This window comes from Corvus moneduloides, unplaced genomic scaffold, assembly GCF_009650955.1.
Source record: "Corvus moneduloides isolate bCorMon1 unplaced genomic scaffold, bCorMon1.pri scaffold_118_arrow_ctg1, whole genome shotgun sequence".
NCBI classification, from domain to species: Eukaryota; Metazoa; Chordata; class Aves; order Passeriformes; family Corvidae; genus Corvus; species Corvus moneduloides.
This window is the reverse complement of record NW_022436882.1, coordinates 1-16737: the sequence shown is the minus strand read 5'-3', so window position 1 is coordinate 16737 and position 16737 is coordinate 1. Positions and strand designations below refer to the sequence as shown.

General features: G+C 60.5%; 1 protein-coding gene and 1 pseudogene across 1 annotated transcript; both read right to left on the bottom strand.

The window, feature by feature from the left end:
• Positions 1 to 122: 122 nt before the first annotated feature.
• LOC116438810 lies at positions 123 to 10585 on the bottom strand (annotated as a pseudogene).
• Positions 10586 to 12407: 1822 nt separating this feature from the next.
• Positions 12408 to 14585, bottom strand: LOC116438807 (zinc finger protein 501-like). Its single transcript, XM_032097814.1, has one exon. The coding sequence runs from the start codon at positions 14452 to 14454 to the stop codon at positions 13207 to 13209; it is 1248 nt and encodes a 415-aa protein (XP_031953705.1). The 5' UTR covers positions 14455 to 14585; the 3' UTR covers positions 12408 to 13206.
• Between the last annotated feature and the right edge of the window lie 2152 nt (positions 14586 to 16737).

The following is a 16737-nucleotide window of genomic DNA, read 5'->3' as shown; positions in this document are numbered from 1 at the left end:
TCTTATATTTGCACGGGTACAATGATTTGAACCCTTTAATCTGGCACGGGCACACCAGACCCAGCCTGGGCACACGGAGGGAATTTATTCCCAACTAAATCCCAGCAGAACAAGGAGAAGGCAAAGAAATCTCTCCAACACCTTCCCCCCACCCAGCGCGGATCACCCGGAACGGGGGTCACCAGGGCTCTGCCCCACGGGGGTCACTGGGGATCATCCAGCGCCGACCCTCCCACGGGGGATGGAGCTGGAGCAGCGCACGAAGCTCTTCCCGCACTCGGGGCACTCGCGGGGCTGCCCTTACCGATGGCTCTGGTGGTGTCGGGCCAAATGAGAGATCTGTGAGAAGCTCTTCCCGCAATCGGGACACTCGTAGGGCCTCTCCCCGGTGTGGAGGCGCCGGTGCCTGCTGAGGCTGGAGCTGTGCTTGAAGCCCATCCTGCAGTCGGGGCAGCGGAAGGGCCTCTCATCCGTGTGAACGCGCCCATGTTTGAGGAGGAGGGAGCTGCTCTGAAACCTCTTCCCACACTCCCCACACTCGTAGGGCCTCTCCCCAGTGTGGATCCTCTGGTGTGCCCTCAGGTCGGAGCTCCGGCTGAAGCCCTTCCCACACTCCCCACACTTGTAGCGCCGTTACCCGGTGTGGATCCTCCGGTGTTTAATCAGCTGGCATTTGTAGCTGAAGCCTTTCCCACATTCCCAGCAGTTGTGGGGCCATTCCCCAGTGTGAGTGCTCTGGTGTCCCAGCAGCTTGGAGCTGTCTCTGAAGCCCATCCCACATTCCAAGCACTTGTAGGGCTTTTCCCCAGTGTGGATCCTCTGGTGGGTGACCCAGTTAGAACTCAGTCTGAAGCTCTTCCCACACTCGCTGCACTTGTAGGGCTTTTCCCCAGTGTGGATCCTCTGATGTTCCCTCAGGTGAGCGCTGGTCCTGAAGCTCTTCCCACATTCCCCACACTTGTAGGGCCGTTCCCCAGTGTGGATCCTCTGGTGTATCCTCAGGCGGGTGCTCCGGCCGAAGGACATCCCACACTCCCCACACTCGTAGGGCTTTTCCCCACTGTGGATGCTCTGGTGCCTGAGCAGCTTGGAGCTGATTCCGAAGCTCTTCCCACACTCCCCACACCCGTAGGTCCTCTCTCCCGTGTGGATCCTCTGGTGTTCAGTCAGGCTGGAGCTGTAGCGGAAGCTCTTCCCACACTCCCCACACTCGTAGGGCTTCTCTCCAGTGTGGATCCTCTGGTGTTCAGTCAGGCTGGAGCTGTAGCTGAAGCTCTTCCCACATTCCCCACACTCGTAGGGCCTCTCTCCAGTGTGGATCCTCTGGTGGCTGACCAGGGAGGAGCTGTCTCTGAAGCTCTTCCCACATTCCCCACACTCGTAGGGCCTCTCTCCGGTGTGGATCCTCTGGTGGATGACCAGGTTGGAGCTGGAGCTGAAGCTCTTCCCACACTCCCCACACTTGTAGGGCTTTTCCCCAGTGTGCATCCTCTGATGCTGGCTCAGCTGGGAGTTATTTCCGAACCTCTTCCCACACTCCAAGCACTTGTGGGGCCAGTCTTCGGTGTGGATCCTCTGGTGTTTCCTCAGCTTGCAGATCCACCTGAAGCCCTTCCCACACTCCAAGCACTTGTGGGGCTGCTCCCCGCCCTGAGCCTTCTCCCCCACCTCTGAGCTCTGCCTGGATCTCCGGACGCCTTCCTGGCCCAGGGGGGCTCTTTCCTCCTTGGATCTCTCTGGGCTGTGTTTGCAGCCCCTCCTTGGGGGGGATCTCTGGGGCTTTTCCTCCTCCTCCATCTGGCCATGCCTTGGGAATGACAAATCCTGGGCTGGGGGAAAAACAAGGGCTGAGTGCCTTGGGCTGCGGGTTCCTCCTGACCAGGTCCATCTCCGGGAGTCTCCGGGGCTTTTGTGTCCATGAAAACCCCAAACCATCACGATTCAGCCCAAAAACCCTCCCACCAGTTGCCCCTCTCTGATCTCTCCACTTTGGGGTCCTGGGACTCTCCTTTCCCTGGCCTCATCGGGGTCCCACGGCTCCTGGGCTTCCCCCTCTCCGCGGTCCCGCTCAGGGATGATCCGGGGGTTTTGGGGCTCCCAGGGGTCCCTTCTCCCCTGGTTCTCTGCTCTGGGCTTCCAGCAATCCCAGGGGTCCTCCCTTATCCAGGCTCTCCCCCTCTCCGGGCTGCCGGGGGTCCCCCAGCTCCGGGATCGCCCCTCTCCCCTCACCCCATCCCGGGGCTCCCGGCGTTCCCCTCCACCGCTCTCCTGGGGGACCTCAAGACCGATGTCCCCCTCCCACCCCGGCACCGGCACGGAGCCCCCAAAATATCCCCCAAAGCGCCATTTGCGGCTCAGCTTTGGAGTCCCAAAGGTTCCAAACATCGCCCCCGTGCCAAAATGAAACCCTGCCAGGGACCCACAAAGAGATTTGGGGCTCCATTCTGGAAGCTGCAAGCTCCAAACATCCCCCAAAGGAAAACGCTGCTTAGGGACCCCTCGAGGGATTTGGGGTGAGCTTCTGAGGGAAAAAAGGGCGGGAAATGTGAGGGGAGAAAAGGGCGGGAAATGTGAGGGGAAAAAGGGCGGGAAATGTGAGGGGAAAAAGGGCGGGAAATGTGAAGGGAAAAAGGGCGGGAAACGTGAGGGGAAAAAAGAGCGGTAAACGTGAGGGGAAAAAAGGGCGGGAAACGTGAGGGGAAAAAAGGGCGGGAAACGTGAGGGGAAAAAGAGCGGGAAACGTGAGGGGAAAAGGGCGGGAAACGTGAGGGGAAAAAGAGCGGGAAACGTGAGGGGAAAAAAGGGCGGGAAACGTGAGGGGAAAAAGGTGCTCTGCACCCCAAGACACCACAATGCGCTGGGGCTGGTCCTGCACGTACCACAAACCTCCCCAAACACCCGCAAACACCCCAGCACACTGGGGCTGCTCCTTCAGGTACCCCAAACCCAAAAAAGGACCCGTTACAATCAATGGGGTGCCAAATAAAGAGTCTGGGGGGGCTGCCAGAAAGGGAGCTATCATAGTCAACGGGGGCTGCAAAATAGTGACTTCAGGAGGCTGCCAAAAAGAGAGCTTTTCAAATCAAAGGGGGCTGCCAAATATTGATTCCAAATGGGGGCTGCCAGAAAGAGAGCTATTAAAGGCAATGCGGATGCCAAATAATAACCCCAAAAGGGATGCCAGAAATTGATCCAAACAAGGCAAACACGGCTGCCAAGTACTGATCCACACAAAAAAAAACACCTCCCAGAAAGGGATCAATTCCAATCTACGGGCGCTGCCACATTGTCAGACACCAAAAACCACCCCAAACCCCCATAAGCCCTCCTCCAACCACTAAAATCGCCACTAACCCCCACACCCCCTTTAAGTCACCACCAAAAGGAACCCAGTTACACCTAAAAATCACCCCCAAAACCCCTCAATCCCCACAGAAACACCCCCACAACCTCCCGAGCCTCCCCCAAACACCCTCCCCTAAACCCCCCGACCCGGGGGCCCGCCCAGCTCACCTCCGAGGGCTCCGGCCGCACCCTCACGACGCTGCTGCTGCTGCTGCTGAGCCAGAAGCCCCCCGAGAGCGGGGGCGCACCCCCAGAGCCGCCCCGGACGTGCCCTACCCCGAGGCCCTGCTGCTCACCCGCCCCTTCCTGCCCGAGCCTGAAAACGACGGCGACCCCAAGCTTTGGGGCAACCCCCGAGGGATTTGGGCCGAGCTCCCCCTCCCCGCTCACCTGCGGGATGCTCCCGGCGCCGCGGCGGACACAGCGGCCGCCGACCCCAAGCTTCCCCTGCTGCTTTTCCTCTTCCTGCTCCTCCTCTTCCTCTCTCGCTCCTCTTCCTCCCGCTCCTCCTCCCCCGCCTCCGCCTCCAGCCCGGCTCCTCCCGCTCCTCCGCCTTCCTAATCCCGCCTGCTTCTCCTCTTCTCTCCGCCCTTCTCCCGCTCCTTCCTCTCCGGGGGGTCCCGGCGCCTTTTGGGCTTCGCTGGGTGCCGGGGTGGGGTTCAGCTGCCTCCCAAGGCCCCCCCAGAGCGGGGTGACACGGGGGGAACACACGGGGGTCCCCATTCCCGATCCATCCCCGGCTTCTGCCCCCGACAATCGCGGTCGCCCCCAAGTCCTTCCCCACTGCCCAACAAGAAACGGCACCGGGCCGAACTGGGAAGCTTTATTGGGAACAGATAAGAACCAGAACAGGTAACAAAAATTCCTCCCGACCCCCATCACCCCCCAGCTGCCACAATCTTCCTCCCTTTGCACTTTCTCTTTGCACCTTTCTCCCCTAGGCATGCACAGGCTCTCCTTGACTGCTTCAGTATCTTATACTTGCACGGGTACAATGATTTGAACCCTTTAATCTGGCACGGGCACACCAGACCCAGCCTGGGCACACGGAGGGAATTTATTCCCAACCAAATCCCAGCAGCACAAGGAGAAGGCAAAGAAATCTCTCCAACACCTTCCCCCCACCCAGCGCGGATCACCCGGAACGGGGGTCACCAGGGCTCTGCCCAACGGGGGTCACTGGGGATCATCCAGCGCCGACCCTCCCACGGGGGATGGAGCTGGAGCAGCGCACGAAGCTCTTCCCGCACTCGGGGCACTCGCGGGGCTGCCCTTACCGATGGCTCTGGTGGTGTCGGGCCAAATGAGAGATCTGTGAGAAGCTCTTCCCGCAATCGGGACACTCGTAGGGCCTCTCCCCGGTGTGGAGGTGCCGGTGCCTGCTGAGGCTGGAGCTGTGCTTGAAGCCCATCCTGCAGTCGGGGCAGCGGAAGGGCCTCTCATCCGTGTGAACGCGCCCATGTTTGAGGAGGAGGGAGCTGCTCTGAAACCTCTTCCCACACTCCCCACACTCGTAGGGCCTCTCCCCAGTGTGGATCCTCTGGTGTGCCCTCAGGTCGGAGCTCCGGCTGAAGCCCTTCCCACACTCCTCACACTTGTAGCGCCGTTCCCCGGTGTGGATGCTCCGGTGTTCCATCAGCTGGAATTTGTAGCTGAAGCCTTTCCCACATTCCAAGCAGTTGTGGGGCCATTCCCCAGTGTGAGTGCTCTGGTGTCCCAGCAGCTTGGAGCTGTCTCTGAAGCCCATCCCACATTCCAAGCACTTGTAGGGCTTTTCCCCAGCGTGGATCCTCTGGTGTGCCCTCAGGAAGGCACTGGTCCTGAAGCTCTTCCCACACTCCCCACACTCGTAGGGCCTCTCCCCCGTGTGGATCCTCTGGTGTTCAGTCAGGCTGGAGCTGTAGCTGAAGCTCTTCCCACATTCCCCACACTCGTAGGGCCTCTCTCCAGTGTGGATCCTCTGGTGGCTGACCAGGGAGGAGCTGGAGCTGAAGCTCTTCCCACATTCCCCACACTCGTAGGGCCTCTCTCCGGTGTGGATCCTCTGGTGGATGACCAGGTTGGAGCTGGAGCTGAAGCTCTTCCCACACTCCCCACACTTGTAGGGCTTTTCCCCAGTGTGCATCCTCTGATGCTGGCTCAGCTGGGAGTTATTTCCGAACCTCTTCCCACACTCCAAGCACTTGTGGGGCCAGTCTTCGGTGTGGATCCTCTGGTGTTTCCTCAGCTTGCAGATCCACCTGAAGCCCTTCCCACACTCCAAGCACTTGTGGGGCTGCTCCCCACCCTGAGCCTTCTCCCCCACCTCTGAGCTCTGCCTGGATCTCCGGACGCCTTCCTGGCCCAGGGGGGCTCTTTCCTCCTTGGATCTCTCTGGGCTGCGTTTGCAGCCCCTCCTCGGGGGGGATCTCTGGGGCTTTTCCTCCTCCTCCATCTGGCCATGCCTTGGGAATGACAAATCCTGGGCTGGGGGGAAAAACAAGGGCTGAGTGCCTTGGGCTGCGGGTTCCTCCTGACCAGGTCCATCTCCTGGGAGTCTCCGGGGCTTTTGTGTCCATGAAAACCCCAAACCATCACGATTCAGCCCAAAAACCCTCCCACCAGTTGCCCCTCTCTGATCTCTCCACTTTGCGGTCCTGGGACTCTCCTTTCCCTGGCCTCATCGGGGTCCCACGGCTCCTGGGCTTCCCCCTCTCCGCGGTCCCGCTCAGGGATGATCCGGGGGTTTTGGGGCTCCCAGGGGTCCCTTCTCCCCGGGTTCTCTGCTCTGGGCTTCCAGCAATCCCAGGGGTCCTCCCTTATCCAGGCTCTCCCCCTCTCCGGGCTGCCGGGGGTCCCCCAGCTCCGGGATCGCCCCTCTCCCCTCACCCCATCCCGGGGCTCCCGGCGTTCCCCTCCACCGCTCTCCTGGGGGACCTCAAGACCGATGTCCCCCTCCCACCCCGGCACCGGCACGGAGCCCCCAAAATATCCCCCAAAGGGCCATTTGCGGCTCAGCTTTGGAGTCCCAAAGGTTCCAAACATCGTCCCCGTGCCAAAATGAAACCCTGCCAGGGACCCACAAAGAGATTTGGGGCTCCATTCTGGAAGCTGCAAGCTCCAAACATCCCCCAAAGGAAAACGCTGCTTAGGGACCCCTCGAGGGATTTGGGGTGAGCTTCTGAGGGAAAAAAGGGTGGGAAACGTGAGGGGGAGAAAAGGCGGGAAATGTGAGGGGAAAATGGGCGGGAAACGTGAAGGGAAAAAAGGGCGGGAAACGTGAGGGGAAAAAAGAGCGGGAAACGTGAGGGGAAAAAAGGGCGGGAAACGTGAGGGGAAAAAAGGGCGGGAAACGTGAGGGGAAAAAGAGCGGGAAACGTGAGGGGAAAGGGCGGGAAACGTGAGGGGAAAAAGAGCGGGAAACGTGAGGGGAAAAAGGTGCTCTGCACCCCGAGACACCACAGCGCGCTGGGGCTGGTCCTGCACGTACCACAAACATCCCCAAACAACCGCAAACACCCCAGCACACTGGGGCTGCTCCTTCAGGTACCCCAACCCCAAAAAAGGACCCGTTACAAGCAATGAGGTGCCAAATAAAGAGTCTGGGGGGGCTGCCAGAAAGGGATCTATCATAGTCAACGGGGGCTGCAAAATAGTGACTTCAGGGGGCTGCCAAAGTGATTCAAATGAGGGCTGCCAGAAAGAGAGCTATTAAAGGCAATGCGGATGCCAAATAATAACTCCAAAAGGGATGCCAGAAATTGATCCAAACAAGGCAAACAGGCCTGCCAAGTACTGATCCACACAAAAAAAAAGACCGGCCAGAAAGGGATCAATTCCAATCTATGGGCACTGCCACATTGTCAGACACCAAAAACCACCCCAAACCCCCATAAGCCCTCCTCCAACCACTAAAATCGCCACTAACCCCCACACCCCCTTTAAGTCACCACCAAAAGGAACCCAGTTACACCTAAAAATCACCCCCAAAAACCCCTCAATCCCCACAGAAACACCCCCACAACCTCCCGAGCCTCCCCCAAACACCCTCCCCTAAACCCCCCGACCCGGGCGCCCGCCCAGCTCACCTCCGAGGGCTCCGGCCGCACCCTCACGACGCTGCTGCTGCTGCTGCTGCTGAGCCAGAAGCCCCCCGAGAGCGGGGGCGCACCCCCAGAGCCGCCCCGGACGTGCCCTACCCCGAGGCCCTGCTGCTCACCCGCCCCTTCCTGCCCGAGCCTGAAAACGACGGCGACCCCAAGCTTTGGGGCAACCCCCGAGGGATTTGGGCCGAGCTCCCCCTCCCCGCTCACCTGCGGGATGCTCCCGGCGCCGCGGCGGACACAGCGGCCGCCGACCCCAAGCTTCCCCTGCTGCTTTTCCTCTTCCTGCTCCTCCTCTTCCTCTCTCGCTCCTCTTCCTCCCGCTCCTCCTCCCCCGCCTCCGCCTCCAGCCCGGCTCCTCCCGCTCCTCCGCCTTCCTAATCCCGCCTGCTTCTCCTCTTCTCTCCGCCCTTCTCCCGCTCCTTCCTCACCCCCCTTCTCCTGGGGGGTCCCGGCGCCTTTTGGGCTTCGCTGGGTGCCGGGGTGGGGTTCAGCTGCCTCCCAAGGCCCCCCCAGAGCGGGGTGACACGGGGGGAACACACGGGGGTCCCCATTCCCGATCCATCCCCGGCTTCTGCCCCTGCCAATCGCGGTCGCCCCCAAGTCCTTCCCCACTGCCCAACAAGAAACGGCACCGGGCCGAACTGGGAAGCTTTATTGGGAACAGATAAGAACCAGAACAGGTAACAAAAATTCCTCCCGACCCCCATCACCCCCCAGCTGCCACAATCTTCCTCCCTTTGCACTTTCTCTTTGCACCTTTCTCCCCTAGGCATGCACAGGCTCTCCTTGACTGCTTCAGTATCTTATATTTGCACGGGTACAATGATTTGAACCCTTTAATCTGGCACGGGCACACCAGACCCAGCCTGGGCACACGGAGGGAATTTATTCCCAATTAAATCCCAGCAGAACAAGGAGAAGGCAAAGAAATCTCTCCAACACCTTCCCCCCACCCAGCGCGGATCACCCGGAACGGGGGTCACCAGGGCTCTGCCCAACGGGGGTCACTGGGGATCATCCAGCGCCGACCCTCCCACGGGGGATGGAGCTGGAGCAGCGCACGAAGCTCTTCCCGCACTTGGGGCACTCGCGGGGCTGCCCTTACCGATGGCTCTGGTGGTGTCGGGCCAAATGAGAGATCTGTGAGAAGCTCTTCCCGCAATCGGGACACTCGTAGGGCCTCTCCCCGGTGTGGAGGCGCTGGTGCCTGCTGAGGCTGGAGCTGTGCTTGAAGCCCATCCTGCAGTCGGGGCAGCGGAAGGGCCTCTCATCCGTGTGAACGCGCCCATGTTTGAGGAGGAGGGAGCTGCTCTGAAACCTCTTCCCACACTCCCCACACTCGTAGGGCCTCTCCCCAGTGTGGATCCTCTGGTGTGCCCTCAGGTCGGAGCTCCGGCTGAAGCCCTTCCCACACTCCCCACACTTGTAGCGCCGTTACCCGGTGTGGATCCTCCGGTGTTTAATCAGCTGGCATTTGTAGCTGAAGCCTTTCCCACATTCCCAGCAGTTGTGGGGCCATTCCCCAGTGTGAGTGCTCTGGTGTCCCAGCAGCTTGGAGCTGTCTCTGAAGCCCATCCCACATTCCAAGCACTTGTAGGGCTTTTCCCCAGTGTGGATCCTCTGGTGGGTGACCCAGTTAGAACTCAGTCTGAAGCTCTTCCCACACTCGCTGCACTTGTAGGGCTTTTCCCCAGTGTGGATCCTCTGATGTTCCCTCAGGTGAGCGCTGGTCCTGAAGCTCTTCCCACATTCCCCACACTTGTAGGGCCGTTCCCCAGTGTGGATCCTCTGGTGTATCCTCAGGCGGGTGCTCCGGCCGAAGGACATCCCACACTCCCCACACTCATAGGGCTTTTCCCCACTGTGGATCCTCTGGTGCCTGAGCAGCTTGGAGCTGATTCCGAAGCTCTTCCCACACTCCCCACACTCGTAGGGCCTCTCTCCCGTGTGGATGCTCTGGTGTTCAGTCAGGCTGGAGCTGTCTCTGAAGCTCTTCCCACATTCCCCACACTCGTAGGGCCTCTCTCCAGTGTGGATCCTCTGGTGTTCAGTCAGGCTGGAGCTGTAGCGGAAGCTCTTCCCACACTCCCCACACTCGTAGGGCCTCTCTCCGGTGTGGATCCTCTGGTGTTCAGTCAGGCTGGAGCTGTAGCTGAAGCTCTTCCCACATTCCCCACACTCGTAGGGCCTCTCTCCAGTGTGGATCCTCTGGTGGCTGACCAGGGAGGAGCTGGAGCTGAAGCTCTTCCCACATTCCCCACACTCGTAGGGCCTCTCTCCGGTGTGGATCCTCTGGTGGATGACCAGGTTGGAGCTGGAGCTGAAGCTCTTCCCACACTCCCCACACTTGTAGGGCTTTTCCCCAGTGTGCATCCTCTGATGCTGGCTCAGCTGGGAGTTATTTCCGAACCTCTTCCCACACTCCAAGCACTTGTGGGGCCAGTCTTCGGTGTGGATCCTCTGGTGTTTCCTCAGCTTGCAGATCCACCTGAAGCCCTTCCCACACTCCAAGCACTTGTGGGGCTGCTCCCCACCCTGAGCCTTCTCCCCCCACCTCTGAGCTCTGCCTGGATCTCCGGACGCCTTCCTGGCCCAGGGGGGCTCTTTCCTCCTTGGATCTCTCTGGGCTGCGTTTGCAGCCCCTCCTCGGGGGGGATCTCTGGGGCTTTTCCTCCTCCTCCATCTGGCCATGCCTTGGGAATGACAAATCCTGGGCTGGGGGAAAAACAAGGGCTGAGTGCCTTGGGCTGCGGGTTCCTCCTGACCAGGTCCATCTCCGGGAGTCTCCGGGGCTTTTGTGTCCATGAAAACCCCAAACCATCACGATTCAGCCCAAAAACCCTCCCACCAGTTGCCCCTCTCTGATCTCTCCACTTTGCGGTCCTGGGACTCTCCTTTCCCTGGCCTCATCGGGGTCCCACGGCTCCTGGGCTTCCCCCTCTCCGCGGTCCCGCTCAGGGATGATCCGGGGGTTTTGGGGCTCCCAGGGGTCCCTTCTCCCCGGGTTCTCTGCTCTGGGCTTCCAGCAATCCCAGGGGTCCTCCCTTATCCAGGCTCTCCCCCTCTCCGGGCTGCCGGGGGTCCCCCAGCTCCGGGATCGCCCCTCTCCCCTCACCCCATCCCGGGGCTCCCGGCGTTCCCCTCCACCGCTCTCCTGGGGGACCTCAAGACCGATGTCCCCCTCCCACCCCGGCACCGGCACGGAGCCCCCAAAATATCCCCCAAAGCGCCATTTGCGGCTCAGCTTTGGAGTCCCAAAGGTTCCAAACATCGTCCCCGTGCCAAAATGAAACCCTGCCAGGGACCCACAAAGAGATTTGGGGCTCCATTCTGGAAGCTGCAAGCTCCAAACATCCCCCAAAGGAAAACGCTGCTTAGGGACCCCTCGAGGGATTTGGGGTGAGCTTCTGAGGGAAAAAAGGGTGGGAAACGTGAGGGGGAGAAAAGGCGGGAAATGTGAGGGGAAAATGGGCGGGAAACGTGAAGGGAAAAAAGGGCGGGAAACGTGAGGGGAAAAAAGAGCGGGAAACGTGAGGGGAAAAAAGGGCGGGAAACGTGAGGGGAAAAAAGGGCGGGAAACGTGAGGGGAAAAAGAGCGGGAAACGTGAGGGGAAAGGGCGGGAAACGTGAGGGGAAAAAGAGCGGGAAACGTGAGGGGAAAAAAGGGCGGGAAACGTGAGGGGAAAAAGGTGCTCTGCACCCCGAGACACCACAACGCGCTGGGGCTGGTCCTGCACGTACCACAAACCTCCCCAAACAACCGCAAACACCCCAGCACACTGGGGCTGCTCCTTCAGGTACCCCAACCCCAAAAAAGGACCCGTTACAAGCAATGAGGTGCCAAATAAAGAGTCTGGGGGGGCTGCCAGAAAGGGATCTATCATAGTCAACGGGGGCTGCAAAATAGTGACTTCAGGGGGCTGCCAAAGTGATTCAAATGAGGGCTGCCAGAAAGAGAGCTATTAAAGGCAATGCGGATGCCAAATAATAACTCCAAAAGGGATGCCAGAAATTGATCCAAACAAGGCAAACAGGCCTGCCAAGTACTGATCCACACAAAAAAAAAGACCGGCCAGAAAGGGATCAATTCCAATCTATGGGCACTGCCACATTGTCAGACACCAAAAACCACCCCAAACCCCCATAAGCCCTCCTCCAACCACTAAAATCGCCACTAACCCCCACACCCCCTTTAAGTCACCACCAAAAGGAACCCAGTTACACCTAAAAATCACCCCCAAAACCCCTCAATCCCCACAGAAACACCCCCACAACCTCCCGAGCCTCCCCCAAACACCCTCCCCTAAACCCCCCGACCCGGGCGCCCGCCCAGCTCACCTCCGAGGGCTCCGGCCGCACCCTCACGACGCTGCTGCTGCTGCTGCTGAGCCAGAAGCCCCCCGAGAGCGGGGGCGCACCCCCAGAGCCGCCCCGGACGTGCCCTACCCCGAGGCCCTGCTGCTCACCCGCCCCTTCCTGCCCGAGCCTGAAAACGACGGCGACCCCAAGCTTTGGGGCAACCCCCGAGGGATTTGGGCCGAGCTCCCCCTCCCCGCTCACCTGCGGGATGCTCCCGGCGCCGCGGCGGACACAGCGGCCGCCGACCCCAAGCTTCCCCTGCTGCTTTTCCTCTTCCTGCTCCTCCTCTTCCTCTCTCGCTCCTCTTCCTCCCGCTCCTCCTCCCCCGCCTCCGCCTCCAGCCCGGCTCCTCCCGCTCCTCCGCCTTCCTAATCCCGCCTGCTTCTCCTCTTCTCTCCGCCCTTCTCCCGCTCCTTCCTCTCCGGGGGGTCCCGGCGCCTTTTGGGCTTCGCTGGGTGCCGGGGTGGGGTTCAGCTGCCTCCCAAGGCCCCCCCAGAGCGGGGTGACACGGGGGGAACACACGGGGGTCCCCATTCCCGATCCATCCCCGGCTTCTGCCCCCGACAATCGCGGTCGCCCCCAAGTCCTTCCCCACTGCCCAACAAGAAACGGCACCGGGCCGAACTGGGAAGCTTTATTGGGAACAGATAAGAACCAGAACAGGTAACAAAAATTCCTCCCGACCCCCATCACCCCCCAGCTGCCACAATCTTCCTCCCTTTGCACTTTCTCTTTGCACCTTTCTCCCCTAGGCATGCACAGGCTCTCCTTGACTGCTTCAGTATCTTATATTTGCACGGGTACAATGATTTGAACCCTTTAATCTGGCACGGGCACACCAGACCCAGCCTGGGCACACGGAGGGAATTTATTCCCAATTAAATCCCAGCAGAACAAGGAGAAGGCAAAGAAATCTCTCCAACACCTTCCCCCCACCCAGCGCGGATCACCCGGAACGGGGGTCACCAGGGCTCTGCCCAACGGGGGTCACTGGGGATCATCCAGCGCCGACCCTCCCACGGGGGATGGAGCTGGAGCAGCGCACGAAGCTCTTCCCGCACTCGGGGCACTCGCGGGGCTGCCCTTTCCGATGGCTCTGGTGGTGTCGGGCCAAATGAGAGATCTGTGAGAAGCTCTTCCCGCAATCGGGACACTCGTAGGGCCTCTCCCCGGTGTGGAGGTGCCGGTGCCTGCTGAGGCTGGAGCTGTGCTTGAAGCCCATCCTGCAGTCGGGGCAGCGGAAGGGCCTCTCATCCGTGTGAACGCGCCCATGTTTGAGGAGGAGGGAGCTGCTCTGAAACCTCTTCCCACACTCCCCACACTCGTAGGGCCTCTCCCCAGTGTGGATCCTCTGGTGTGCCCTCAGGTCGGAGCTCCGGCTGAAGCCCTTCCCACACTCCCCACACTTGTAGCGCCGTTACCCGGTGTGGATCCTCCGGTGTTTAATCAGCTGGCATTTGTAGCTGAAGCCTTTCCCACATTCCCAGCAGTTGTGGGGCCATTCCCCAGTGTGAGTGCTCTGGTGTCCCAGCAGCTTGGAGCTGTCTCTGAAGCCCATCCCACATTCCAAGCACTTGTAGGGCTTTTCCCCAGTGTGGATCCTCTGGTGGGTGACCCAGTTAGAACTCAGTCTGAAGCTCTTCCCACACTCGCTGCACTTGTAGGGCTTTTCCCCAGTGTGGATCCTCTGATGTTCCCTCAGGTGAGCGCTGGTCCTGAAGCTCTTCCCACATTCCCCACACTTGTAGGGCCGTTCCCCAGTGTGGATCCTCTGGTGTATCCTCAGGCGGGTGCTCTGGCCGAAGGACATCCCACACTCCCCACACTCATAGGGCTTTTCCCCACTGTGGATCCTCTGGTGCCTGAGCAGCTTGGAGCTGATTCCGAAGCTCTTCCCACACTCCCCACACTCGTAGGGCCTCTCTCCCGTGTGGATGCTCTGGTGTTCAGTCAGGCTGGAGCTGTCTCTGAAGCTCTTCCCACATTCCCCACACTCGTAGGGCCTCTCTCCAGTGTGGATCCTCTGGTGTTCAGTCAGGCTGGAGCTGTAGCGGAAGCTCTTCCCACACTCCCCACACTCGTAGGGCCTCTCTCCGGTGTGGATCCTCTGGTGTTCAGTCAGGCTGGAGCTGTAGCTGAAGCTCTTCCCACATTCCCCACACTCGTAGGGCCTCTCTCCAGTGTGGATCCTCTGGTGGCTGACCAGGGAGGAGCTGTAGCTGAAGCTCTTCCCACATTCCCCACACTCGTAGGGCCTCTCTCCGGTGTGGATCCTCTGGTGGATGACCAGGTTGGAGCTGGAGCTGAAGCTCTTCCCACACTCCCCACACTTGTAGGGCTTTTCCCCAGTGTGCATCCTCTGATGCTGGCTCAGCTGGGAGTTATTTCCGAACCTCTTCCCACACTCCAAGCACTTGTGGGGCCAGTCTTCGGTGTGGATCCTCTGGTGTTTCCTCAGCTTGCAGATCCACCTGAAGCCCTTCCCACACTCCAAGCACTTGTGGGGCTGCTCCCCACCCTGAGCCTTCTCCCCCACCTCTGAGCTCTGCCTGGATCTCCGGACGCCTTCCTGGCCCAGGGGGGCTCTTTCCTCCTTGGATCTCTCTGGGCTGCGTTTGCAGCCCCTCCTCGGGGGGGATCTCTGGGGCTTTTCCTCCTCCTCCATCTGGCCATGCCTTGGGAATGACAAATCCTGGGCTGGGGGAAAAACAAGGGCTGAGTGCCTTGGGCTGCGGGTTCCTCCTGACCAGGTCCATCTCCGGGAGTCTCCGGGGCTTTTGTGTCCATGAAAACCCCAAACCATCACGATTCAGCCCAAAAACCCTCCCACCAGTTGCCCCTCTCTGATCTCTCCACTTTGCGGTCCTGGGACTCTCCTTTCCCTGGCCTCATCGGGGTCCCACGGCTCCTGGGCTTCCCCCTCTCCGCGGTCCCGCTCAGGGATGATCCGGGGGTTTTGGGGCTCCCAGGGGTCCCTTCTCCCCGGGTTCTCTGCTCTGGGCTTCCAGCAATCCCAGGGGTCCTCCCTTATCCAGGCTCTCCCCCTCTCCGGGCTGCCGGGGGTCCCCCAGCTCCGGGATCGCCCCTCTCCCCTCACCCCATCCCGGGGCTCCCGGCGTTCCCCTCCACCGCTCTCCTGGGGGACCTCAAGACCGATGTCCCCCTCCCACCCCGGCACCGGCACGGAGCCCCCAAAATATCCCCCAAAGCGCCATTTGCGGCTCAGCTTTGGAGTCCCAAAGGTTCCAAACATCGTCCCCGTGCCAAAATGAAACCCTGCCAGGGACCCACAAAGAGATTTGGGGCTCCATTCTGGAAGCTGCAAGCTCCAAACATCCCCCAAAGGAAAACGCTGCTTAGGGACCCCTCGAGGGATTTGGGGTGAGCTTCTGAGGGAAAAAAGGGTGGGAAACGTGAGGGGGAGAAAAGGCGGGAAATGTGAGGGGAAAATGGGCGGGAAACGTGAAGGGAAAAAAGGGCGGGAAACGTGAGGGGAAAAAAGAGCGGGAAACGTGAGGGGAAAAAAGGGCGGGAAACGTGAGGGGAAAAAAGGGCGGGAAACGTGAGGGGAAAAAGAGCGGGAAACGTGAGGGGAAAGGGCGGGAAACGTGAGGGGAAAAAGAGCGGGAAACGTGAGGGGAAAAAAGGGCGGGAAACGTGAGGGGAAAAAGGTGCTCTGCACCCCGAGACACCACAGCGCGCTGGGGCTGGTCCTGCACGTACCACAAACATCCCCAAACAACCGCAAACACCCCAGCACACTGGGGCTGCTCCTTCAGGTACCCCAACCCCAAAAAAGGACCCGTTACAAGCAATGAGGTGCCAAATAAAGAGTCTGGGGGGGCTGCCAGAAAGGGATCTATCATAGTCAACGGGGGCTGCAAAATAGTGACTTCAGGAGGCTGCCAAAGTGATTCAAATGGGGGCTGCCAGAAAGAGAGCTATTAAAGGCAATGCGGATGCCAAATAATAACTCCAAAAGGGATGCCAGAAATTGATCCAAACAAGGCAAACAGGCCTGCCAAGTACTGATCCACACAAAAAAAAAGACCGGCCAGAAAGGGATCAATTCCAATCTATGGGCACTGCCACATTGTCAGACACCAAAAACCACCCCAAACCCCCATAAGCCCTCCTCCAACCACTAAAATCGCCACTAACCCCCACACCCCCTTTAAGTCACCACCAAAAGGAACCCAGTTACACCTAAAAATCACCCCCAAAACCCCTCAATCCCCACAGAAACACCCCCACAACCTCCCGAGCCTCCCCCAAACACCCTCCCCTAAACCCCCCGACCCGGGCGCCCGCCCAGCTCACCTCCGAGGGCTCCGGCCGCACCCTCACGACGCTGCTGCTGCTGCTGCTGAGCCAGAAGCCCCCCGAGAGCGGGGGCGCACCCCCAGAGCCGCCCCGGACGTGCCCTACCCCGAGGCCCTGCTGCTCACCCGCCCCTTCCTGCCCGAGCCTGAAAACGACGGCGACCCCAAGCTTTGGGGCAACCCCCGAGGGATTTGGGCCGAGCTCCCCCTCCCCGCTCACCTGCGGGATGCTCCCGGCGCCGCGGCGGACACAGCGGCCGCCGACCCCAAGCTTCCCCTGCTGCTTTTCCTCTTCCTGCTCCTCCTCTTCCTCTCTCGCTCCTCTTCCTCCCGCTCCTCCTCCCCCGCCTCCGCCTCCAGCCCGGCTCCTCCCGCTCCTCCGCCTTCCTAATCCCGCCTGCTTCTCCTCTTCTCTCCGCCCTTCTCCCGCTCCTTCCTCTCCGGGGGGTCCCGGCGCCTTTTGGGCTTCGCTGGGTGCCGGGGTGGGGTTCAGCTGCCTCCCAAGGCCCCCCCAGAGCGGGGTGACACGGGGGGAACACACGGGGGTCCCCATTCCCGATCCATCCCCGGCTTCTGCCCCTGCCAATCGCGGTCGCCCCCAAGTCCTTCCCCACTGCCCAACAAGA

Bases quoted from the DNA above. Each gene is read 5' to 3' on its own strand.
- LOC116438807 (XM_032097814.1), bottom strand. From the start codon at position 14,454: ATGGAGGAGGAGGAAAAGCCCCAGAGATCCCCCCCGAGGAGGGGCTGC.